The sequence below is a fragment of the Trachypithecus francoisi genome, unplaced genomic scaffold, assembly GCF_009764315.1.
Source record: "Trachypithecus francoisi isolate TF-2019V2 unplaced genomic scaffold, Tfra_2.0 Lachesis_group15, whole genome shotgun sequence".
Classification (NCBI taxonomy): Eukaryota; Metazoa; Chordata; class Mammalia; order Primates; family Cercopithecidae; genus Trachypithecus; species Trachypithecus francoisi.
In genome coordinates, this window is record NW_022681460.1 from 69,151,153 (window position 1) to 69,177,965 (window position 26,813).

General features: G+C 35.6%; 1 protein-coding gene across 1 annotated transcript in view; it reads right to left on the reverse strand.

Annotated features, from left to right (window-relative positions):
• The window catches only part of ADGB (androglobin), a 245,122-nt gene that overhangs the window by 157,704 nt on the left and 60,605 nt on the right, over positions 1–26,813 (reverse strand). Inside the window, exons 4-8 of the mRNA XM_033235138.1 lie at positions 18,412–18,483; positions 15,662–15,871; positions 8,349–8,488; positions 5,809–5,895; positions 387–634 (exon numbers count right to left, since the gene is read on the reverse strand). Coding sequence (XP_033091029.1) covers positions 387–634; positions 5,809–5,895; positions 8,349–8,488; positions 15,662–15,871; positions 18,412–18,483 — 757 coding nt within the window. The remainder of the gene's footprint in view (positions 1–386; positions 635–5,808; positions 5,896–8,348; positions 8,489–15,661; positions 15,872–18,411; positions 18,484–26,813) is intronic.

A 26,813-nucleotide genomic window follows, 5' to 3' on the forward strand; every position in this document is an offset into this window, starting at 1 on the left:
AGAGTGAAACTACATCAAAGAAGGAAGGAAGGAAGGAAGGAAGGAAGGAAGGAAGGAAGGAAGGAAGGAAGGAAGGAGAAAGAAAGAAGAAAGAAAGAAAGAAAGAAAGAAGAAAGAAAGAAAGAAAGAAAGAAAGAAAGAAAGAAAAGAGAGCACATTTCTTTGCTTGCTGAGGATGCCCTTCTCTGTAACTGAGGAGATTTCAATAAACTATCTCTTCTTACTCGACTCAGTGACTTGTCTTGAATTCCTTACTGTGTGAGATCAAGAACACTCTCTTGGGGTGTGGCTCAAAACCACTATTTCTAGCAACACATTAAATACGATTGTAAGGCATTTATATGTAATGTCCATATTGAATCACATTTTGATGTAAAATATCTTACCCTTTGGAACTTTGTCGCTTTTCTCAGAAGCCTTTAGTGTTGTCAAAGAACTTTCAGGTTTGAATTCCTTCACGTCTTTTATTTCCTTTCCATCCTTTATTTCTTTTCCCTCCTTCCCTTCTTTCCCTGGTTCTTTTAATTTAGAATCTAACACTGCTAGTTTGCTTTCAGAGCTGGCCTCATCTGACAGCTTAAACTCAGGCAATATTTCCTTCAGGAGCTCCCAAACTTTGTCCATATAGCCCGGGCTAAGAGAAAAGAAATCAACATTAATTTCCAAACGATGTTTTTTTTTTTTTTTCTTCCTTGAACTTTGCAAGAAATTACTGACAGCAAAATCAACTTGCTATTTAATGAATAATTTCAATTGTTACCCAGATTTTTGGTTAAAAGAAACAGCATTATATATTAGACATTCAACGAGCTTTCATTGAGTGCCTACTGTGTGCTGGGCTTTGCTGAATCAAAGCGACCAAAACCACAGTGTTATCTCAGAGATCACTCACCCTGGCGGGGAAGCTCATCATGTTAACAACCATGACAGGGAAAGAACATGTCCTTGAGCATCTATTAAGTGGCAGGCACTTTTGCATGCATGATCACTTATGCAGAAGGTCCTTATCTCACTAGGCTTCTCTGTGGAATGTGACAGTGTTGTTTCTTGCTCCTCTTTTAACTCTTCCCTGAGGCTTCCATAACATCCCTCTTTCCTGGTTTTCTTTCTGTTGTTAAGGAAATTCCTTGCAGGCTCCTTTGAATACTCCCTTTCTTCTGCTCTCTGTTGACAATTTAAGTCTTCTCCCACGGCTCTCCTACGTAGTATTTCCTCATATTTTGAGTTTATCCATAAACGTGTGTAACCTCTAAATCATTAGTTCCAGCTCAAACCTTTCTCCTGATATCCAGACTCACACATACAACCACCTAATCTGTATTTGTCCCAAACAAATAATAATAATAAAAAAGTAAGTAAACAAAAATGCCCTGCATCACCTTCTACTTGGTACTCAAAGCAGAAAATTGAGAATGAACAAGACTCTCTCTTTAAAATTTCCTTCAAATAAAACACAATGTCAGTTGGATTCTACCTTTTCTCAGTGCAGTGGATCACCTTTTCTCCATTCTCATCACCACTTCCTTGGGAGAAGCCCTCAGAAGACCCCCCCAAGAATACTGCACAAGCCAGTGTCGCTGCTCCACTCCTGCCATTTGCTGTCCTAAGGTTCTGAGCAATCTTTCAAAATCATGAATCTGATAAAGTCATCCTCCTGTCTACAATCCCTTAATGACATCTGATCATTTTAAGGAGGTTGTAAAAATGTCTCAGCATAGTATAAAAGGCCTCTCTATCTATCCGGCTCTTATCCACCTTTCCTGTCCCACACCCCATTCCTCCTCTAGAATTCCGTAGCATGAAATTCAGTTATGCAGAACCATGTGTTTTTCTGGGACTACACCCTACCTTCTTCTATTTCCTTGATATTTTTTCTTCTGTGAGTTGGATTTCCCGCCTCAATCAGCTTCATTCATTTCAACTAATCCTTTGAGATCAATTCAAGTATTACCTCTTGCAGGAATTACACAGAAGGCAATACATTGAGCAAAACAAAAGAGGGTCCCTGTTCTTATGGACAATTTTACATCCAATGGATGGATACAACAGAGAGAGAGAGAGAGAGAGAGAGAGAGAGAATAACAGCAGTGATAACTTCCATGAGGAAAATGAAATAAGGGAAGCTGAGGTGTGGCATAACATGGGGAAGGAATAACTTACACTGGATGCTCAACTAGGCCTGTCTAAGGAGTTGATGGTTAAGCTTAGTGGGACCCAAATGTGACATGCCCAGCTAAGTGAATAATCTGATGAAAGATCATTCGAGGCAGAAAAAAACAAAATAAAAATAAGAGCAGCCCATGAAAGAACCGCAAGGTAGAGTGAGTTTCATATATTTCAGAAACAGAAAAAAAGACTTGGGTGACCAGTAAACTGTTGCCAAGACATTGATGTGGTCAGAGACTGTGTGAATCAGACAGTGCAGATCTCTGAGGATCATGGTCAAGACTGTAGAACTTCATTCAAGCGTAACAGTTAAACACTGAAAGGTTTTAAGCAAGGAGAATGACATGATCTGATTTATACTTTAGAAAATTATTCTGATTACCAACTTAACTAAAGGAGGGTAAAATAGACCCTGGGAGACCAGTTATAAATCTAATAATGGAGATGTAGAGAAACAAATTGGTTCAGGGTAAGTAGAGAATGTACTGTTGACAGAGCTTAGTGAGAGATTATATGGGAGAGGTGAGAAAAATGAGCATTGAAGGATGACTTCAAGTTTTTTTCTTTAGCTTGAATAAATATGTGGATGGTAGTGAAATTCACTGAGATGATGCATTCTAAGGAAGGTGCAGTTTGGGAGGTTGAGAATCAAGTGTTCCTTTCTGGATATTCTGAGCTTAAGATACACTTTTGAGAATCCTCATAGCTATGTAACTTAGGCAGTTGTAGATAAACACAGTCTAGAGTTCAGGCAATGTTGACCAGGCATAAACTTGAAAGTCATTGTCAAATAGTTTGTTATTTAAAGTTACAGGACAGGAGCCCTGCTACATACCATCACTTAGCAGCTGTTCATTGGTTGAGGAACTATCCTAGAAGGCTGACAAAGAGCAGAAAATAAGAAGGAGAAAAACTCAGAGAGTGTGTTGCTGTGGAAACCAAGGGAAGCAAGTGTTGCAAAAGGAAATAACTTGTTTAAGAGGATCACATACTGGGATGCAAGTAAATGAGGCAGGAGAGGTGACCACTGGATTTGACAATGTTAAGGACTTTGTTGACCTTAAGAAGAGTCATTTCACTGGTGTGGTGGAGAGGGAAGGTCAAAGAGTCAGATGAGAAGAAATGGGGAGTTGAGGAGATGAAGACAGTGTGTACAAACCACTCATTTATTTAGATTTTTTTTTTCTGAGGAAAACAAGAGAAATGAACTGGTGGCTGGAAAATAATAATTTGTTTCCCTGTGCATCTCTGATCTGCTCAACTCCCTGAAATGCCTCCTATTCATCCCTGGATCCCCACTACCCAGTAGAGTGGCCTTTAGCACATTTTATTTTTTTTTAATTTGATCCCATCACAGCTCTGGAACATAGGTTATACAGTCTTAACTGATGTTTAGGAGGTTGTTAAGTTGTATGGCATCACACAACCAGCAAATAATTGAGTCAGGATAGGAACAGACCTTTCTGAATCCAAAATCTAGGTTGTATTTCCCATCTACCATATAAAATATACTACCCTATGAAAAAGACCTATTGAAACACCACGGAATGAGACCATATAACTTCTTGGACCATTAGGCTTAAAGACAGGGCAGCAGAGTGCCATGTTCACAGACAGACCATGCATCAGAGACACGTGCCAACAAGAGTCCTTTGAAATGGTTGGAATTCTAATTCCCACCCAGACGTGTCATTGACTCTGCTTCTATTATTACATGGAAAATTAGAAGATACTCTGTTTTGATTTTCAGAGGTAAAATTTTATGAATTTTCTTGGTGTGAATTATTCTGATATCTTGTTTCTTTATCATCCTCTGGTAGAATTCTGATGATTTCATGTCTCTGGTGTCTCTACTAACTATTGCACAGAGAAAATTGCACTTGCACAGGAAAAACTGTAAGCATTCCATCAACACTAAGTATAAAAATTTAGAGAGCTCCATACTTTCAAAATCTCATTCTCTCTCTATTTCTCTCACTAACATTGTCCACATTATGTCAGGAAGTCATTTAGATATTAGGAAAAGGTTTTCCAATAGAAGATAAAAAAGAGTGCCATCTTGGCTGTTCCTAAGATAAAAACAAGATCAGTTCCTACCCTCCAGTTTTTTTTTTTTCCCCTGAAAACACTTTTATTTGAACAAAGCAACCCCTAGTTTATCCTGCTGGAAATATGGTTAAGATGGCAGAATCCAAGTTACTAGAGCCTGTCTTCAACCTCCTCCAATATCTATTGACCCTGGGCAAGTGCAGCTTCCTATTACCAGTCAAAGATCAGAGATGGTCCAGGTTGATAACTGTACTGTGGATTTAATCATCTTGTAAAAGTCAGTATCTGAATTAATGATATATTCAAATCTATTATTATAATTCTTTTCTATGCACCTTATCTTGATTTTTTTCCAACTGTCAATGGTAGAATGATAAAATAGTACATCTATATTCCTTATGTATTAAATAAAACTATTGTGAAATTATAAGTCAGTATTAAATTGAACAATGTCTCTATTCTATTCTTTACCTAATAGCTATTTTTGGACATAAAGAAGCAATTCCTGTATATCTAGAATCATATGAAAGAAAGACTGTGGACTTTGGACCAGCAAGACTTACATGTTCCTAGTTTGGGGGAATTCAACCTGTCTGAGTTTTAGTTTCCTCATGTGAAATGATGCACACCTAGTTGATGGGGTCATATGGATGATTAAAGGAGACTATCCTTTCAGGACTGTGATTTTTAAATGAGAAGTAATATACTAAATTACTTGATGCATAATAGCTGTCTTCCTATGATTATTTCCATATAGATGTGGCCAATTAAAAGTTGCTTTTATGTTTCTATATCGAAGTGTGATAGGTTTATAAGTATAAAGGGAAATTTGCAAATGTTTTACTATAATAAATAATTACCATTGTTTTAATATTTGTACATCAGATATTTAAAGATTAAATTCGTAGTATATATATAAGGGTGGGAGACCTGCACATGCCACCCCAAAATATGAAGGATTGCTGAGCTACAGGCAATTATGAAGAAACAGATACACAGAAACTCTGTTTTCCCTCAATTTACCTAAAAGCAAGACATAGATTTACAAAAACTGAGAGGCATCCTGCCTCTCATTGCCTTGTACCAGAGAGAACAGATGTTAACCACTGAAGACAGCTTTGGACCCTTACTGGCCTGAAAATTGTACCAGAGGAATGTACATGAACAAGCTTTCTTAACTAGCCTTTATCTATCATTTATTTGCCTTCCCACAAGTTGCCACCTGTAGAGGCTCAAAGTCATTTTCTTTTGTCTTGTCACTTCTGTAAAAATTGACTGCTCTTTGTGGTAGATTTCCCATGGAAATCTACACGGTAATAAGCTGCTGTGTGTTTTTCTCTTGTTAATGTGTATTCTGTTACAGGAGTCAGTTCCAATGAAGAACCTATGGGGGTCATTCTTCTCTTATATAAGGACATAAAATTTACCCTGAAATTCCCAAGGAACTTTATGTAATACTATAAAATGATATTTTCCCCCAAATTTTGCAAAACATGACCTTTCTTGAAATTTTCTTAAAGACTAGGAGTATTTTAAAGAAGTCTTGGGAAGAAAGAAAAAATTAGATATAAGCAATTTAATAGTCAAACGTACTGAAGAGAAATGACTTCTGGTAACCACCCTGTGAGTGCATGAATAACCGTGAACTCCCCCAGTTCTCTCCTGTCTGCTACATGGATGCTAAAAAAGAAAATGCATAATGTTATAGGTAGCAACATTTGAAAACACATAAAGATATATAAGAACTAGGAATCATTAATAAACTGCAATATATTCTGATTATTCATTACAATCTGCATTAAAAATACTATCCCAGAAGCTAAATCATTTGTTAAAACCCTGAAGTAGGATTTATAATATAATTAATTTCATTTGTATTTGCAAAGCATACTTATATGCTTTACTTTTTAAGATCTAAAAGTAATATTAATGCTACATACATAAAATATATTCACATTATGTATTATAAAATATATAATTAGTATATAATCCATTTTTATAGACTTCTTTTAAAAACAGAACAGTCTCTTTCATCATGCTGATTTCAGTAATTATTTTAAGATGTCTTTGAAGCTGTGTGTTAGATCAGTCTCATCTATGGCAAGTCAAGATGGGCATCAGAAATCCTTAGATAACTGTGGAGAAACCAGAAACATCTCTTCTGTCCTATACAGAAGAGTGAATCTGTCAGCTTAGCATAAAGTAAAATGAGGATGTGATTAACCAATATCACTATTCTCATCAGGCCTCTTTTTTTTCCCCAGAGGTTATTAGTCTATTTACATTTACGCACAAAAATGCCATATCTCCCTTCTGCCCGGGAGTCACGGCTTCATCTGACTATATGTCAATGGTGGTGTTAATGGCATTACCAACACATGTGTGCTTTTCTTCAGAGAGAAATCTTACTATCTTAGTCACATGCGCCATTACTTTAAAATGTGCACTGTGTTGTTTACGGATTACGAATTTCTATATGTCTACCTATTTCAAAGATAATAAGTGTCTATTGGGATAGATTCCAGACTAGTCTAAACTCCTCATTGGATAAATTTATGAAGTGACTTTGCAAATCAAATAGAAATAATGTTCTTTTCTTTGCATATCTCACATTGACATTGAAGTTACTATGTGTTAATTTGGAAAATGTAGTAAGTTAAACTTCATATCACTATGTACTTCAGATCACTATGTACTGTAAAAATCTGAAAAAAAATTATGGAAAAATATAAATTGTTCCACATAGGGCAACTTTCCACTAGAAATCCCAAGAAATGTATTACACTTAGCTTGTTGCTTTGTTTACTAACTGGATTTTTTTAAAAAAATAATAATAACCCCAATACTTATGTTGCTGCAAAGTTCTACTGAACTATAGCTTTAAGAAAGATAAAATACGACTCCAATTATCCAGGTCATGTATTCAATGCCTCACTGCTCTAGCAGCTCTGATTCTCAGAACTTCAAGTTATGTCTGAGAACTAGAAATATTCAGAACATATTTTTCCCCAAATAAATGAACATGCCACCAATATGAATACTTAGTGATATTCAGCTACCTACAAATATCTGGGCTGAGTTTTTGTAAAAATCATTGCAATTAAGTGCTAAAAGCTGGGTGAAACTAATTCCCAAAGGAAAACTGAGGGCTGGTAAGAAAAAAACAGAAATGAAGAGGATGGAAGTAGGAATGGTTGTTTTTGTTTTTTAGCCTTGGGAGAGAAAAATGAAACTGTGCCTAAAGAAAATCCACACAAAGCAGACCTGGCTTCTGACTGACATTGCAATGACATTGCAATGTTTATAGAAGGGGAAGGGGCTGAGCTGTGAGCAAATGTCTAACATCTACTGTTAAAGCATGTGGGTATGTTCTATTAAATACCAAGAATCTTTGACAAACTGCAGGAGGTGGATGTGTATAAAATCCCAGCCTGTGAAAATTCTTCCAGTGAACAATGACACAAAATTGCCATGCATTTCCAACTCAATCATCAAAGCTTTTTTGTATTTTTAGGGCCAGGATGATATGACTTCTTTTCTCCGGAAGTGTAAGCTGAGAGAATAGAGCATAGCAGACGTGTCTCATATACGTTGGTGCACAAGTCAGGCAGGAATATAAGACAGAAGCCAATTTTGCAAGAATATTGAAGAAAATATAAGTAGTTTTCATCATGAATATATCAAAAGTGACCAATGTTACCAAAATCATGAAGTGCACATTGACATCTTTCAGAAAAGTTCAGGTTTTTCAAGATTATTAAATTATTGCTGCATATACATAACCTAAAACTTTAACTAGATTTCAGGATATATTATTCAGTTTTTAGATGAACCAATATTTTTCTTCCAGAAAACATTTTTTTCTCCTATTAAAGGAAGTATTATTTTTCATGATCAACTTTGCATTCATAGTAAGTCAGCATTGAATATAAAATAATTCCTGGGTATTTTTTTTCTTGGAGGAATTTTGCATTACTGTTAAGCTAATAGAACAAATCAGTGGTTTTCACACATTTGATTTTATACTAGAACATTTACATTGATTATGTAATACGCTATGCAATATGAATGTATAGTTAATATTTTTGTTTGCTTTTTTCTATTCATGTGAGTGACAATGTGTCATTACATACTCATTATTTGCCAGCTTGATAATAGCTTTAGACAAAAGCATTGGCCACAGTTCAAATTCGTAAGTTGAAGCTGGAAGCAATAGATTGTTATCTTCATCAAAAGGCAGAAAGTCATCAATTGTTATCTTTCTCCAGCAACCCTAAAAATAAGATGAAAGAAATGTAATACCATCAATGACTTATAGTCTATTCTCTCGTAAATTATTGCACGACTGACATTATTATTTACTGTTTTCCAATTTTATTTTAGCTTCTTACGCTTAAAGACTGAGATACTGAATTTCAATACTACTCTGGTTGAATATTTTAGCTTATTGTTTTATTTTACATAATCACAGCACACCCATGTCTATACCAATATTGTCCTTATTTATGAGGTCTTATGCACAAATTCTTGGGAGCCTCTTACTGCATAATGAAGCAAATTAAGGTGTTTCAAGTAGCAGAACCAAAACATTATACAACCATGAATAAGCTTGGACATAATCAAATGACTTAATATAGTCAAAATACAAATTCTCCAAATATAACTTTAGTAATTATTGCTTGATACATCCTCACTGACCTTACACTTCCAATTCTTATATTATTGCTACTCCTCATTAATTTCTTAATCAACAAGAAACTACAGAGAGATAAGCCAGATGCAAAAGGATACTGTATGAGTTCTAAATATATATATAGAGAGAACATATCTATTCTGAACATAAAAAAATACATTTGTGTGTATGTCTGTGTGTGTGTATGTGTGTATACATATGGAATGTTTCTTCCCAAAATTTATGTGTTGAAATCCTAATGCCCAATGTGATATAACTAGATAAAAAGGAAGGTAAAGCCCTCATGAATGGGATTTGTGCCCTTTTAAGAAGCCAAAGAAATCAAACTTTTTCTCTTCCACCATGTAAGTTTACAGCAAGAAAATGGCCAGCCATTTATGAACCAGGGAGCAGGGCTTTGGCAGACACCAAATCTACCAGTGCCTTGATCTTGGACTTCCCAGCCTCCAGAAATATAAAAAATAAATTTCTGTTGTTTATAAGTCACCAGTCTATGGTATTCTGGTATAGCAGCCTTAGTTGTTACAAGACTAATATTATCAAGTTATATATACTTATATATATATATATAAAACCTTAATATTATTTTATATATAATTCTATATTTATTATATTTTATAATATAATTCTATATGTATTATATTTTATAATGTAATTATATATTTACATAATTATATAAATATATGACCTTAATATTAAGATTATTATGATCTACATTATTAAGATGTATATATTATTATCAAGATATATTATTAAGATTAAGGTATATAGTATATACATTATAGCATGTATATTCATACAAGCAATATATAACATTATTAAGTTATATATTATATATATATATATGATATATAAGAAGATTGTGGAATGAAGTCTTATTATCTGGGTAGCAAACAAAAGTGGCAGACCAGAATAGTACATCAGAGGCTTTATAAACTAAACTGGCATTTCAGACACAGCCTATAAATGTGAGCCAGGATGTGCCTTCTCAATCTAAACACGTTGACTACTTGTTAATATATAAAACTAATTAGCAATCAGAGTTGTTAAACATAACACTGCAAATATTCAGGAAACTGTATAAGCAAAACCCAGAAAAGTCTCAATTTCAATGGGAAAATATAATCAATAGAGCACAAAACCAAAATGACAGAGAAATTAGAATTATTAAATGAGAAATTTACAGCAATTCTCATAAAAATATTCCAACAAGCAATTATGAACACTCTTGAAACAAATTCAAAAATAGAAACTCTCAGCAAAGAAACAGAAACTTTAAACTTAAAATTAAACTAAAAAGCAACTCTTAGTTGATGAGATCAATAGCAGAATGCAGATAGCATAGAAATTAGTGAACTAGACATTTAGATCAATAGAAATTATGAATCACAGGAAAATATAGTATCAATAATCATATAAGGCTCAGGGACCTGTGTGGATATTGCAAAAAGATATAATATTCATGTCATTGTAGTCATTGAAAAAAAAAAGAATGCGGGGCTAAAAATATATTTGAAGGAATAATGGCTGAAAACTCTCCCAAATTGTCATAAGTCATAAACCTACAAATTCAAGGAAATCAGACTAAACCAAATAGGATAAACTCAAAGAATTCTACAGCCAGACACATCAAATTCAAACTTCTTAAAAATTAAGACAAAAGAAGAAAAGCTTGAAAGCCAGCAGAAAGAGAAAACCCGTTAGAGGGGAAGGGCAGATTACTCTCCAGGAGCCAGGGAAGTCAGAAGAATAATTTTGGCTGGCCTGGAGGATAATTCCGGAAGGCTGGAAAATTAATGGTACACTAAGTATCAAATGGTAAAAGAAAAGTACTGCTAACTCAGAATTGTATCACAGGGGAAATATTATTTAGGATTAAGTGTAAAATAAACACATTCTCAGATAAAGGAAAGATAAGATAATTTGTCATCATCAGACTGACTCGAAAGGAATGGTGAAATAAAATTTTTCAGAAATAAAAAGAAAGGAGAATTAAAGGACAAATGGAGCATCAAGTATGAGAAAGCATAAAGGAAAAATTTTACATGCCTGTTAAAATATTTACTTAAAATTAAAAAATAAAAAATAAATATATGACTAAATGCGGTACTCTTCTCTTCAAGTTTTTTATATTGTGTTTGAATTTAAAGGCAAAATTTATGATGAGGTTTTCAATGTACACACAGTAAATGTTTAAGAAAACTATATCAGTGGTTGGGTGTGGTGGCTCACACCTGTAATCACAACACTTTGGGAGGCCGGGACAGGAGGATCACTTGAGGTCAGGAGTTCAAGATAAGCCTGCACAACATAGTGAGACCCTGTCTCTATAAAAAATAAAATTAGTCAGGCGTGATGATGGCATGCCTGTAGTTCTAGCTACTTGGTATGCTGAGGCAAGAGGATCACTAGAGCCCAGGAGTTGGAGGCTGCAGTGAGCTATAATTGTGCTACCACACGCCAGCCTGAGTGACAGAGTCAGATCCTATCTCAAAAAAAAACAACAAAAAAAAAAAAAAAAGAAAAAGAAAAAAGAAAAGAAAGTTATACTAGAAAAGAAGGAATATAAAGGGGACTAACTGGTGGTAAAGTATTTATATACCAATTTAAGTGGTAAAATGCTGATGCTGATACTAGTTGACTGTGATAAGCTATGCATGTATATTTTAATTCATAGAGCAAAGAGATTTGCTTGAAAGCACTATAGGTCAATCAAAATGGAATCCTAAGGAATGCCCAAGAAACATGCAGGATTAAAGGAAATTGGATTAAGAATGCAATAAATACAAAGTAACACACAAAAAATAAGAAAGGTAACAAAGAATAAACAAATAATAGAATCACAGACTTCAATTCTAATTACATCAAATATGAATGTTCGATACAGACAAATTAAAATACAAGAGTAACTTGAATATACTTATCAAAAATTAAGAATTTGCAAATATTTTGATGAAATAATTCCATATGGTAGAAATCCTAAAAAAAGTCCTTACAAATGGTCAAAGACTATATACATAAAGATGAAATTTTACAGCATTGTTTGTTTTGGTAAAACACTGGTCCAAACCTAAATGTTAACCAATATGAAATGAGCAATATATATTATATTTACATATCTCATACAATGGAGTACAAAGTAGATCAATATATATTAGCATAGAAAATGCCTATGTATAGGGAAAATAATAGTTTACAGAATAATACATTTCTATGACCCTATTGTTATGAATTATATACAATAGTTGTATGTATGTTTATAAGAATAGAAGAAAGCTTAGGAGGATATACATAAACCATTTGCTGTGATTAAATAGGGTAAAGCTACAGGGAGCTTTCATTGCATACTTTTAACATTTTAATAGTATTTGAATTTCCTTTATTAAAAGCATATATAATATTATAAATAATGAAATAAAGCGTTTTCATTTTGGAACAAAGTAACCGAATGATAGAAAAATAATTTCTCATAGTTTATATCTTGAAAACATTGTTCCCCAAATTTAATGAACAAAAATGTCACTGGATGAGAGAGTTTACTTATAATGCCGGATTGCAGGTTCTACCCTGGAGATTCAAACTCATGAGGTCTGGAGCGAGGCACGGGAAGCAGATGTTTAAGAGGTACCACAGCTAGTTTGATGTTGGGGGGTTTCTGCACCCCATAGTTAGGAAACTCTGAATTCTGCAATAACATTATGGTTAAGCAGTATAAGGCTCAATCAGAGATAAAGCAAATGCATATTTTATGTAAATATATTGATGACAACTGGGAAAAATTATTGGTCCTAATGTGTGTGTTTTCTCTGTTTATCAGAGACAAATGAAAGCACAGAGACACTCAGAGAAAAGCTGCCAACAGCAATACATATTTCAAGTGGAGAGCAACAGCTAACCTACTTCTTTCAGGGGCCCAAAGGAAAGCTGCCATTGGAAGGCACTTGACGAGACGATCGTGTCCCAGCATTAGTATCATCATTACCAGGTGAAGGAGAGGAGAGAGCTGCTCTGTGTCATAACCTTGTTCTTAATGCTACTCAATACATTTTTACCTGGCTGAGGTCAAAGACCCTTGATGCCATTTACTTTGAATCCAAACTGGAAATAATGAAAATACTTTCATAGGAAAATTGATAAGCTGGTGTGAAAATCAGAATTTTAAATGTCATGCAGAGAGAGTCTGAGAGGTTGGTTTGCCTCAAAGAATTGATAAAGGTAAATGCTTTACAGGACAAAGTGAAAGAGGGAGAAGAATATTTATGATAAGGCAGAGAAGAAAAAGCAATTTCCAATAAGAAAAAGGCAAGAATGCCTCAAGAAGCTAACGAAGAAAAACAGTGAGAAGAAGACTCATCATGTCTCACAAGATAGGAAATGGGAAAGAAAATAAATGTAGGGTATAAGATGAATCAGGAGTGTATCATACCAAATCAAGAAGTAGAAGTAATAATGCATATTTTATAAACATGTTTCCCAAATATTCACAGAGAGAAGCAAATGACAGACATGTACAAATGCTGAACTAGAATTGGAAGAGAAAAAAATCAAAATCACATGTGTGTGTCTGGAAAGGGAAGAAAATAATAAAAACAACAACAACATAGTATTTTCATGTAAGAATTGACTCTAACTTCTTACTAATGTTAATATGTATGCAGATACTGACTAAGCCCTACCAACTGGGGATCAGATAGAAAGAAATAAAAATTTTTGCCCCTAGCCTAGAGAGAACAGATTCTACTAGTCAGAAAACCAGGCAGCCGCCTCTCTATCACATGCCTACCAAAATAATCCACAGGGAACAGGTATGTCAGTGCTCACAGCATCCTCTACAGGCATTCCTCTGATGAGACCACTGAGGAAACAGAAGGAGCTAGTGGAGCTGAGGTCCAGTTTCTACCACACTGTTCCCTAAAGGGCTAAATATCTAGAGATGGGCTAAATGACTGGACCAGACTGAGGTTTCCAAAGTGGCCTCAATACATTTTTAAAGAAATTTCTGAACCAAGTGGAGTTGGGCTTGTGAAGAATCAGTATGATTAAGGAGAAATAAGTCACATTTTCTTTGCAAAATGGAAGGTGATGTTAATGAATGTCAACTCCTATGCAAGAGGAAATTTGAAAACTAAGGCGGGATGTCAGGAAGCAGAAAGAGAAAATGAGAAATAAATCAACAGGGTTGGTTTAATGTTTTAAAATACTTCATAGTTTTGACCTTCCTCCCACCTCAAGTTTAGACAAATGTGGGACAGGAACCCAGGCATTTTACCTCCTCACTTTTCCTCTGCATACCTTCTTTCTATACTCCCTCAACACTATCCACTAGGTTTTTCACCTTTTTAGTACCGCAGCCTTCTGCTTGCTCCTCTGCACAGATTTAAAACTCTGAAGTCTAGTCTAGAAAATAGTGCTCTCGATTGGTAAATAAATAAGATAAAGTAACTTAGAAAGTTATTTTCTCTCCTAACAAAATTTCAAGGCCAATTTTCTTGCTGTGAATGTTTAAAAAACAAAAATCCAGTTTTGGATATTAGAAGCTATATTATCTTTTTCCCTTCTCCCTTCCCATTGTAATTATCCTAGTAATTCCTCATTATTGGCCCTTCAACATTCCCCATCCCAGGAAGACAGATGGCTCAGGCCTATGAAAGAAAAAGTCACATTTTCATAAATATATAATGGAATTATTAACTTTTAATACTTTCCCATTCCTTTAAATGTTCAAGGGGAACATTTTTTTCCAGTGACAAGGGCCAAGAAAAACCCAAAGGCATTTGATATGATGTAGCATTGCGAATTTAGTGTGAGTCTGCTTTGCCATATTTATAATGGGTTTTGGATCCTGTTCATACTTCCTACTATTGCATTTGCTTTCCTTTTAGGCAGAGATAACATCTTCCTGTCTCAGAGTAAGATCTGTTCGCATGAAAACAAGTCTCAAGTTCAGGACAAATTGCTGATGGGATCAGGCCCCTCAGCTACAGCAAAAGCCAAAAGAGGGACTGGACCACAGGCTAGCACTTCCTCCTGCCCATGACCCGACACCAGATCAGAGAAGAGAGAGGAAGGGGGAAGCCCGGTGCATCCACCTGCCTGCCCCGCTTGCCTCAGCATGAGAGTGCAGAGGCAGCAGCAAGATCAGCATCTACAATGAGTGGTCATACCTCAGTGGTCTAGGCAGAACCCGTTTAAAATGCCCATAGGACTGCCATCACAGGAGAAGCAACTGTGTTTCTCATTAATGACAAATTACACACTCAGGACAGTTTCTCTCTGTAGCTACACAATTGATATCCTATAAAAACTGCATTATCTTGCACTAGCCTAAGTAATGGTGTGCAAGGCAACCAACCTTCCTTCCTTCCTTCCTTCCTTCCTTCCTTCCTTCCTTCCTTCCTTCTCTCTCTCTCTCTTTTTTCTGGAGTTTCTCTCTTGTTGCCCAGGCTGGAGTGCAATTATGTGACCTTAGCTCACTCAAACTGCCTCCCAGATTCAAGCAATTCTCCCACCTCGGCCTCCAGAGTAGATGGGATTACAGGCACCCACCACCGTACCCAGCTAATTTTTTGTCTTTTTAGTAGCGACAGCATTTCACCATGTTGCCCAGGCTGGTTGCGAACTCCTGATCTCAGGTGATCCACCAGCCTTGGCCTCCCAAAGTGCTGTGATTACAGGCATGAGCCACCACACCAGGCCAAGTATATTTCAATACGAAAGACTCATGAGTTTTCATGCACATGAAAATGAACTTACCATCCAGTAAAGTTTCACAACATACTTTCCATAGCTATTGAACAAAGGCATATGACCCTTCACAGCCTTGCACAGAGAGTATATGTGTTCCCAGGGCTTCCAGGGGAGAAGAGGAGGTTCCCCTGAGGTCCCCTTAAAATAGTTGCTCAAAATTCCTCCATTGAAGATCTTCCACACTGCATAGATTTCACTGATAATCCATCTCATCAGCTAGAGACAAAAAACATTAGTGTTAATTGGTTATTTTTCAGTTGTAAGTACTGTAATTTAGGAAGAAATAGAGTAAAAGGAAATCCACTTCCAAGAATAATATCCAATTATACATGTTATGTATTCCATACTTTCATTTCTGATCTACAGAATACAATTATAGGTCTTGCTTTTGTTTTCGGGAAATACAGTCACAATACAAACTAAAATGTCTCATACTAAACATACTCGTAGCTAAGAAAGCTGTCTGCTGAAGTAAACTGTGGGTGATTTGGCAACGACTTCTATTTGACACTGACATTCATATCAGTGGTGTGCATGTGTGAGAGAGAGAGAAATCTTCTGATAATTGTGACAAATGAGTGAGCTACTCTTTTGTAAATGTTGAGATATTTGAGAAGGATATTATCTCTTGTATGTCAATAGGACCAATTAGAGAAGGAATGAGATCTGAAAGAATTAAAATGGGGTAGACATGTAAATATACTATAAATTCCATATGTCATGGGTTGATCTGTAACTGTTGAAATGCTCTAAGTAAAACGTCCCCTTGCAGTGTTTTTAACAGGCAGCAAGACCCGGTGGGTCGATGGACTTCAGAGTGGAAACAGAGACCAAAATTTGAATCCTCTTTCAGGTCTTCACAGCCTTCTGCTTTTGGGAAAGTTGCTTCCACCTCGTAAGTTGCAGTTCCTCATCTGTAGAATGTAGATAATAGTAGCTATTTTTCAGCATTTTTTTGTGAGGACTAGAAGCAGTATGTAAGAAATCTCTAGGTCACAGTGGGTGTTCAATAAAGTCATTGTTACCTCAGTAGTATCTGATTTTCTGAAATATTCATCTCATGTTTAACTGCCTGGTTTATAAGGAAATTAAATATTTAATATTGGCCTTATAAGATTTATGTTTCTCTTAATTTGAGTTATCTAGGAAATTCTTAATGTTTGGTAAAGTAGAAAAAGACAAAGCAAGTATCCTCCTGTATATCTGGAAATTTTATTGTAGAATATTTTATACTTTCCTTCCCTTGAAAAATGAAAAGCTAAAGTCTAAGTGTGTTTAGGATTCATAAAATAGGTGTATTTTATACTAAAACATAAAATATATTAGAGATAATTTTATACTAATATGTATAACTGGTTGAAGAAATATAACATTTTGATTTTAATATTGGTCAAGATATTGAAGATAAGAAAAAGTATTTCAATCAATATTGACTATGCCTCACTCCTCTGAGTCTTAGGAGAAAATAATTTTTGGAAGTTCTTATTTCTGATTTAATTAACTTAGAGGAGTGGAACAGGCCTGCTTGTATGGATAAAACCCGACCCAACATGGGGCGGGGAGGTGGAGAGTAGGAGGTGGGGAGATGAGTTCCCACCAGAAGTAGGACAGCTGTATTGCAATCCAAGTACACTCCAATTTCCCTTGCACTATCACATCATACAAATTCACCGTACCCGCCCTCTTGATGTGGCATAGGACAAGATGGGCAGCCACTTCATGTCCAATGCTGGTCATATGGATCCCAACGGGAGAAGCCCAGAGGGAGAGAGTACAGCTACTCTGAGACCGGGGGCAGGAGAATAGAGGCTCACTAAACTCAGGCAAAGAGACTTCATTTTCCTTTTGAATGTTGGTGTGTAAAATACTGTTACCTTAAGTGAAATGAGCCAAACAAAGACAAACAACTACATGATTTCCCATATATGTGGAATCTAAAAATACAAAAGTCTGAGAAACGGACAGAGAAATGGTGGTTACCAGGGTCTGGAAGGAAGGGGATATGGGGAAGATGTTGGTAAGGGGTACAAAATTTTAGTTCTGAAAGATAAGTTATGGAGAGCTACTTGCAACAATGCAGCTGTAGTTAACAATATTGTATTGTATACCTGAAATTTGCTCAGAGAATAGATCTTCAGTGTTCTTAACACACATATACACATACATAATAACACACACAATAATACGCAATATTAACTGATAACACACAATAATAACTGAGTTGATGGTTATGTTGATTAGCTTAATTGTGATAAATATTTAACAATGTATATCAAATCATCAAGTTGTATACCTTAAATATATACAATCTTTGGTCAGAAACAGGGGCTGATGCTTATAATCCCAGCACTTTGGGAGGCCGTGTGGGAGGACTGCTTGAGCCCAGGAGTTTGAGACCAGCCTGGAAAATGTGGTGTGATCTCATCTCTACCAAAAATTTTAAAATTAGCTGGGGGTGATGGCACATCCCTGTAGTCCCAGCTACCAGGAATCTGAGGTGGGAGGATCATTTTTAGCCCAGGAGGTTGAGATTGCACTGAGCTGTGTTCACACCACTGCACTCTAGCCTGAGCAACAGAGCAAGACTTTGTCTCAAACACCAACCCCCATATATAGTTTTCAGTAGTATATATGTATATATAATACCAAAACTTAAAGGTGAACAAGGGAGAGTTGAAATCAACTGTCTGGGAATGGTTTAAGTAGGACTGGAAGGCAATTCATGATGAGACTTTAGTTTATAGTTCTGTACATACCTCACTGCAGAGTAAATGTTCATTTGCTGAAAATAAGTCAAACATTATTTCGTTTTTCACAACTACCGGAGTCTGAAAAAAAAAAATATATATGTATATATTACTTCTTAAGAAAAATAATAAAAAAGTAATTTAATGAAATAGTTTTAATCCATTTATGCCTGAGGTTGCAATTTTTGAATTTTTGCAATCAGACCTTGGCGATGACCTTGAGCAGTAGGATATAAATAACTCCTACATGCTTAGTTCCAATAATGGAACACTAGGCATAAATCGGTTGGTGCTGGAAATAGGCCAACCTGATTCAACCTGATTGAAGACAATTTTTTCATGAACCAAGGAGTCAGGGATGGTTTGGGGATGATTCAAGCACATTACATTTATTGTGCACTTCATTTCTACTATTATTCCATTGTAATGTATAATGAAATAATTATACAACTCACCATAATGTAGAATCAGTGGGAGCCCTGAGCTTGTTTTCCTGCAATTAGATAGTCCCATCTGTGGGTGATTGGGGACAGTGACAAATCATCAGGCATTAGATTTTCATAAGGAGTGCACAACCTAGATTCCTCACATGCATGCGCAGTTCACAATAAGGTTTACACTGCTATGAGAACCTAATGCTGCTGCTGATCTGACAGGAGGCGGAGCTCAGCTGATAATGCAAGTGATGTGGAGCAGCAGTGAGTACAGATGAAGCTTTGCTTGCTCGCCCGCCGCTCACCTCCTGCTGTGTGGCCTGGTTCCAATCAGGCCACAGATTGGTACTGGTCCATGGACCAGGGTTGGGGACCACTGCTTTAAAATCGAAATTAACCACTGAAACTAAACCTGAAAACTTAGTTAACATCTGATAGCAGGGAAAATATCTTCATCTGGGATGACTAATATTAGCCTAATAGCCTTTCTCCCATTTAATGATTATTGTCTATTTTGTTAGTGTTAAATTTTTGTTTGAGATTGTGATAGCTTTTTAAAATCTAGTTCAAGTTAATATCCTGTTAGATTAAAAAATTATTTTAATGGTCATTATTTAATTAGTACACATCTAAATCAGGTACCAATAAATAATAATAAAGTAAAACTAATAGGGAGATACCAATTGTAACTTTTGAAAAATGAGCTATAATTCATATCAAGTATATATATTTAACATACCGAATTAACATGAAAATGATTTTGATTACAGAATCAGGTTTTTAAGGAAGTTAACACCATCAATTACTTTCACTCATCTATACAAGTAGCATCTTGAAAAGTCAATAAAAAAAGTTAGAAAAAAATTTACCTAAAACTGCCTTAAAGGCGTAAATTGACTCTGCAGATCATAAATTATAAACATAGTTTCTTCTGGCTTGACTGACTGTGATGGAATGCTTCTGAAATGCCCCTGTACTTCAGTGATTACCAAAGTTGATAATCTATACATTAATAAGTATTAGATACCTAAAGTTTGCAGTATTAGTCCTGCTGACAAGTGAAAAGTAGAAATTAAGTTTGTAAAATACAACAAATGTTAAGGCAGAGGTCTCTACAATGGCATTTTCACACTTCTACTGCCTATACCTGTACCTGGGGCAGGATAAATCTTCAGACATCCTAATCTATTCAATATATTCAGTGCTCAAGGGTCTGGGTCACTAGTTTCTAGTTCTCAGAAATAAACAAGTCTGGTAAATTATTCTGTGATCAGAACTTGTTAACCTTCTTGGTTGGAAGGGCTCATGTTTATTCTGCTATCCTAAATTCAGGATTTTAAGGTACTTTATGATAGTGTAATCGAGTAGCTTAGCTTCAAAATGCATTTTGAAACTTTTTTCCTTTATTTTTGTTAGCCATAAAATATACTGTAAAATTTAGTTTCCCTCCTTTCCCACCAGGCATCCCGATGCACAGTGCTCACTTATCTAATTATGCGCTTGCTTAAAAATCCTAGGGGCTACTTTTGAAATAAACCAGGCATAGAGATCCAGCTGCAGAATTCTCCTGCTTAAGTGGAGTTATGAACAATTAGTCTACAATTATCAGGCCAAAGTCAAGATGATGTCAATGATGTCAACCAGAACTGCAGATGGGCAAATATTCAAGATAGCCATTGGAAGAGACTTGCAGACCTGCATCCTCCTGGACATGTTTCGCCTACCAAGTTTTCCCTCTTAAACTCCCTCAATTAACCCCCAAAGCAAAAATTGTCTTTTAAGGGCATAAGCCTGGGCATTCCCCAACTTCTAGCATTTGAATACAGTTACTTTACTTTCACCACATCTTGTTTCTTGTGTTCTGGCCTCTGGGCAGTGAGCAGCCAAACTTGAGTCAGTTACTAATTTGGTGCCCTTTGTGAAAAACTGTGTGTTTCAAGTGACTCAGCCTGTATGCCTGGTTTCCAATGAGTGGAGCAATTGCCTGCAGCAGTGTGCCAGGGATTATTTGTTAATGCTACCAGTCAGGGCAGGGGCCACTTGCAAATGCCAGCAGCTCATGGCTAGTTGTCCCCAAACCTGGGACCAGCAGTTACCAAGACTGCCTTTGTCTCAGGGAATTTCCCTTCCCTCCTTTTCATGGCGTCAGCTCTTGCTATCACTCTCTGTTGGTGTAAGGAAAGCAACACCTGGGAAGTCAACAGGCTCCAAGAACTGGGTAAGTCAACTGGAATGCACCTGAAAATCCTCTGTCTTTGCCATCTGGTTTCTCTAGCTGTTTGTCCTAGTGTAGGTCATCTGTGCTGCTGTGTTGGCCTCTGTGACATCTGGACTTAATGCAGGACAATTAAACTGTGGTGCTGTCTGCGTTTGAGACAAGGTCTCAGGATATTTCTCCAGTATCATCTTTCAGGGATCAGTTTGGAGTGCTCCATCTGTGTCAGATCCGTTCGTGTTTGTGTCTGTTTAGTCTCACCCCTACTTCTGAGGGTGCTTTGGAATGGTCTCAATCGCACCAGCCAAGACCAGGTCCATCTGATTGTCAGAATGCAGCAAAACAGGCTTCTCCTCACTAGGGAACAAACCCTTTCCAAAATCCTGGCCCCTGATTTTTTGCGGGCACTCAGGAGTATTTATTGTATCTGTGTCAAGCTTTGTGCAGGAAAAAAAACCATGTGAATTATTTTCTAGTCTACCTGAGACTCCAGCTGGTTACACACTGTGGCTTGCTTGTGTAAAAATTTTAAAACTGATGGCAAATTACAGTAAAAAAGAATCAGAGCTCAAATACTTAACCTGCAACTTTAGAGTTAAGTAGAACCTTCTAAAGCTCTCTATCTATTTTTCTTTTCTGCCTGTTTTGAATCTGCTGTTATTAAGCTAATGGTGTTGATATAAAACATATGATTTCAAGGTTATTCGGACATTTTATTTTTCTTATATAGTTCATCCAGTTTCAGCTAAAACGTAAACATTGGAAACATTTAAAACTGAAGGCAAAAGGATAAAACATGTTTTTAAAAATGAAAACGGCTTTATCCAAAATTTTGGTCCAGAGCTATTACAGGATTACTTATCAGGGCAAACAAAGTTTAGCCACGTGGACAGGTCTCAATTTTCTCAAAAATAAGATGGATCCAGCTATCTTTTATAGGTCACTGAGTTTTTGATGTTCTCTCATGGCTAGAGTCCTGAGATAAAAACTACTGGGTTTTGTGGGTGTGCGCGCACGCTCGCGCGTGTGTGTGTGTGTGTATACATACACACATATACATATACATGTTTAGATATGTTTATGTATATGTACATGTATTATGCTTTTTGTTGTGTCTAACATACTACCAAACTGGCTTATGAATAAATGAGTATTCATAAAATAAGTCCAAATGCTTTTCAAGTTCAAATGAATCTTTGGTAAATAAAACTTGTTTTAAAATTATTAGTACAATAAAGCCAGGGAAGGTGGCTCACACCTGTAATCTCAACACTATGGGAGGTGAAGGTGGGCAGATCACTTGAATCTAGGATTAAGAGACCAGCCTGAACAACATGGCAAAACTCTGTATCTACAAAAAATAGAAAAATTAGCTGGGCATGGTGGTGTGTGTCTATGGTCCCAGCAACTTGGGAGGCTAAGGTAGAAGGACCACCTGAGCCCAGGAGGTTGAGGCTGTCATGAGCTATGATCATTCCACTGCCCTCCAGCCTGGGCAAGAGTGAGATCCTGTCTCAAAAAAAAATTAGTAAGACAAAACTAAAAATGTCTTCAGAATCATCAGCATACATGTTTGTCTAGATATGTTTTATGTTTGCCTCTGCTAGTTATTTTAAGGTGTCAGAGTTTGGCACAAAGATTGTGAGACTATCAACCCAGGCAAAAACAAAACAATCTTTGTTTGTGTGACTTTTTTTTTAAACAAATAAGACTAACTTAATATTGTTGTTTCAATAAAAATGACTAAATCTTCTGAGTTATCAGCAAAATGCCTACGTATTTCACTTTAAGATTCTTATTTAGGTGAATAACCAATGTTCACAGACTTGATAAATGGTTAGAAAAAAAACTTTAAATGATTACTACTTTTGTTTAATATCTCAGTTTTCAAGACTAATCTATTATACACTGTTAAAAATTTAAAAAAATGAGTACATAAAAATGAGATAAATGCTTGGAGGAAGACTTTTGTGTAATTTAAAATCTTAAAATTATTTTGGATGCTCATTGGATATCTGGTCATTTCCAACTAAAAAAGGGTTTAATATAAAAAATACGTGTTTCTAAAATTTGTAAAATGGTTTCATTTATGAAATGCTAACATCTGATAAACAGTTAAGGATTTCTTGTTGCTTAGGTTTTCATGAAAATTTAACATTACTAAAAATATAAATTTTTGTTAATATATAATTCCATAAATTGTGTTCTTATTTTAAAATAATTTTACATAATTTAGGGGTTATTTACAAGTTTTTAATTTAAAAAGGTGACTTACATAGTTTGGCTCTGTGTCCCCCTCCAAATCTAATGTTGAATTGTAATTCCAAATGTTGGGGGAGGAGCACAGTGGGAAGGTGATTGGATCACGGGGGCAGATTTTTTCCTTGCTGCTCTCCTGATCATGAGGGAGTTATCATGAAATTTGATGGTTTAAAAGCTTGTGCACTTCCCCCTTACTCTCCCTCTCTCCTGTCACCATGTGAAGAAGTGCTTTCTTCCCCTTCACTTTCTGCCATGATTGTAAGTTTCCTGAGGCCTACACAGCCATGCCTCCTATACAGCCTGTGGAACTGTGCGTCAATTAAACCTCTTTTCTCCATAAATTGCCCAGTCTCAGGTATGTCTTTATAGTAGTGTGAGAATGGACTAATACAGTGGCTGGACACAGTGGCTAATGTTTGTAATCCTAGCACTTTGGGAGGTCAAGACAGGAGGATCACTGGAGTACAGGAGTTCAAGACCAGCCTGGGCAACATAGTGAGATCCTATCTCTGAAAGTAAAATAAAGTAAAAAAAAAAAGTAAATAAAAGAGAGATATTTATATAAATATGAAAATATATTTTTGGTTAAAAAGGTTATAAAATAATTTTATGTAAAAAATTTAGATGGTAAACTTTTGGCCTAAAATAAAATGACTTATTATTTAAAAAAGAAAACCACATAAAACGAGAAAATCCAAACATGTCATATATGGTCTGTGTAAGTTGTGACAATGTACATAAATTATTTTCTAGAGTCTTTCTAAAATTGGACCCCTATGTTAAAAAAAAGGTTTTCTTAAGGTATTTATTTGCACTCAATAAAATTACTGTAAGTTTTTACTTATATTCTATTATTTGTTTATTTTAAAAACTTATCAGAATCATATCTCAAAAATTCAACTTTGTTGTTTGTTTTGCTGCTTTCAACTCTTTCTCCCTTTCAGAAAGACTGAGATGATACTTTCTCTTTCAGCTTTTTCATCAGATCCTGTAACTTTTTTCATCTGGTTCTAGTTGTTGTTGTGGCCTGATGCTAAAATGTTTTATCTTAAAAATAAAATAAATGTAATACAATAAAGTATAAAGTAAACGCAATGTTTTCCAAAACTATAACTTGATTCTGTACTCTTGGCTTTTTAAATATGTCTAAATTTTTCAATGAAATCACAAAACTTCTCATGCAGTTACTAAAAATTGTGTATTCCCCTACTATACTCATAACCTTGAACACACTTTTCCTGTGTCTGATTCAATTCAAGTTTTTTTTTTCATCACGTTTGACTTCCAGGTTATCTAAATGGGTTTTCCATAAGGAAAATCAATCACACTAAAAAAGATTTCTCTTTGCCTTTTGGGCAACTGGCTTTAAAAAAATAAGATTTTATATTTTACCAAGATAATTCCTATATTATTATTATTATTAGATTTTTGATTGCATAAAACCCTGCTATCAAAAAGAGTTAAGGTTTTTACATTCATGTAACCTTTTATATTGCCTTTAAAGTCTTTTAACTATCAGGCCCATGATTCTGTTACTGTTTGTTTGTTTGTTTTTGAGACAGGTTCTTGCTCTGTCACTTGGGCTGGAGTGCAGCAGTCCAATCTCAGTTCACTGAAAACTCTGCCTCCCAGGTTCGAGTGATTCTTGTGCCTCAGCCTCCGGGGTAGCTGGGATTACAGACATGCATTACCACACCTGGATAATTTTCATATTTTTAGCAGAGATGTAATTTCACCATGTTGGCCAAGCTGGTCTCAATGAACCACCCACTTCAGCCTCCCGAAGTGCTCAAAGTGCTGGGATTACATGAATGAGCCACCATAGCCAGCGTGTGATCCTGTTTTGATCAAATGTTTTGAGCCCTTTAACGTCTTTGACAAATGTCATGAGAAGTTAAATTTTTCTAAATTAAGTCTCAGATTTGTTGCTGAAACTTATCAAAAGTATAAAAATTAATCACTACAAGGTTGTAAAATATTTTTACAATTTCCAGTCAAGTCATGGACTACTATCAATACCTTCACCCCACTGAAAGATTTCTTATCAGGTGCTATTAACTAATCTTTCTGCTGTTAAGTTACAGAGTCTTGCCTCCTGGGCACACAGATGCCTAAACAGCTGATAGCTCAATGCATAAAACTTAAAGACAGGTCAATTTGGTACCCTTGCTTTTTGACTTTAATTTTGGGCTCTTATATTACTTAAAAGGGCTTTAATAATTAATAAACACCTGCCCACCTCCATTCCTATCTTGCCTAAAATGGGTAATTGGCTGTAAGTCTTTTGACTCTAAGTCCCTTGGCCAGAGGGGTGCCACCAAGGAACACGATGGCCTGGCACAGGTAGTCACACCAGCCTGACATTAATATGAGCCAAAATAAAACCTTGCCTCTGGCATATCTTGCCCAAAAAGGAAAGGGGGAATATATACTAAAAAGTAAAATCCTAAGGCTTCCCCAACTTACTGGGCAGACCCACCTCCTTGACCAAGGGAACCTCAGGAAAAAGACTTTTATGTTTATACAAATTTAAAACAACATCATCTTGTGCAATTCATACCCGTTATTTGTATGAAATGTAAACCATGTACTTATATTGAGCAGAGACTGAATATTGTTAGTAACACATTAATATTAAGTACATTATATTAATATCACAGAATTTATATTCTTCATGTCAATGTTATCTAATACTATAAGTAACTTAAAAGCGTGGTTCATATATATTTTATTTTATTTCAAATATCTTATAAGTAGGCATTCAAAAAATACTCTGGCAGATAGAATATTATTTTTGTGTTTTAGTGAATCTTTGAATTTAGATTCATCTGATTTACTCAACTAGTAAGAGTGCTTGAAAAATATGGTGGATATATTATATTTTCTTGAATTAGTAGCAGTTCTAATGAGGCTAAAACTTTTAGAAATAAAATAAATTTTATATATATACATAATTTTAATGGATTCCACAAATGTACAGAACAATCAGGTTTATTACCATCATTTGACTACTTCTAAATCATTTAGCCCACTGGTTTCCTATGAATTAAGTGAAAATAATGGCAGATTCAAGGAAGGACAAAGGCATTAGTGGTAATTTAACGGTTGGAAAATCTAAATATATTCAAACTAACATAGCTGTTATGAAGATAGACCAGTGTGTCTAAAGATTTAATCTCTATAAGTGCTATTTAAAAATGAAAGTTTATTGAGTGATGTTCCAGTCAATATGATTCAAGTGGTTGGGTGTGAGATCCAGAAATACATGCGTTCTCTGGAAAATGCTTCTAGAATCCCTGAAATAGAGATATCTAAGTGCAAAACTCTTGGACCGGAAAATTAATGCTAATAAACACAGGAGAAAACAGATCTCCATGCTATGAATGTTCATGCAAAGAAGCAGAAAGAAGTGTGTCAGTCAGAAATGAAGGAATAACTTCATACACAACATTTTAAGTGATAATGTAACATTTTGGAGAGAAGAAGAAAAATCAAGACTC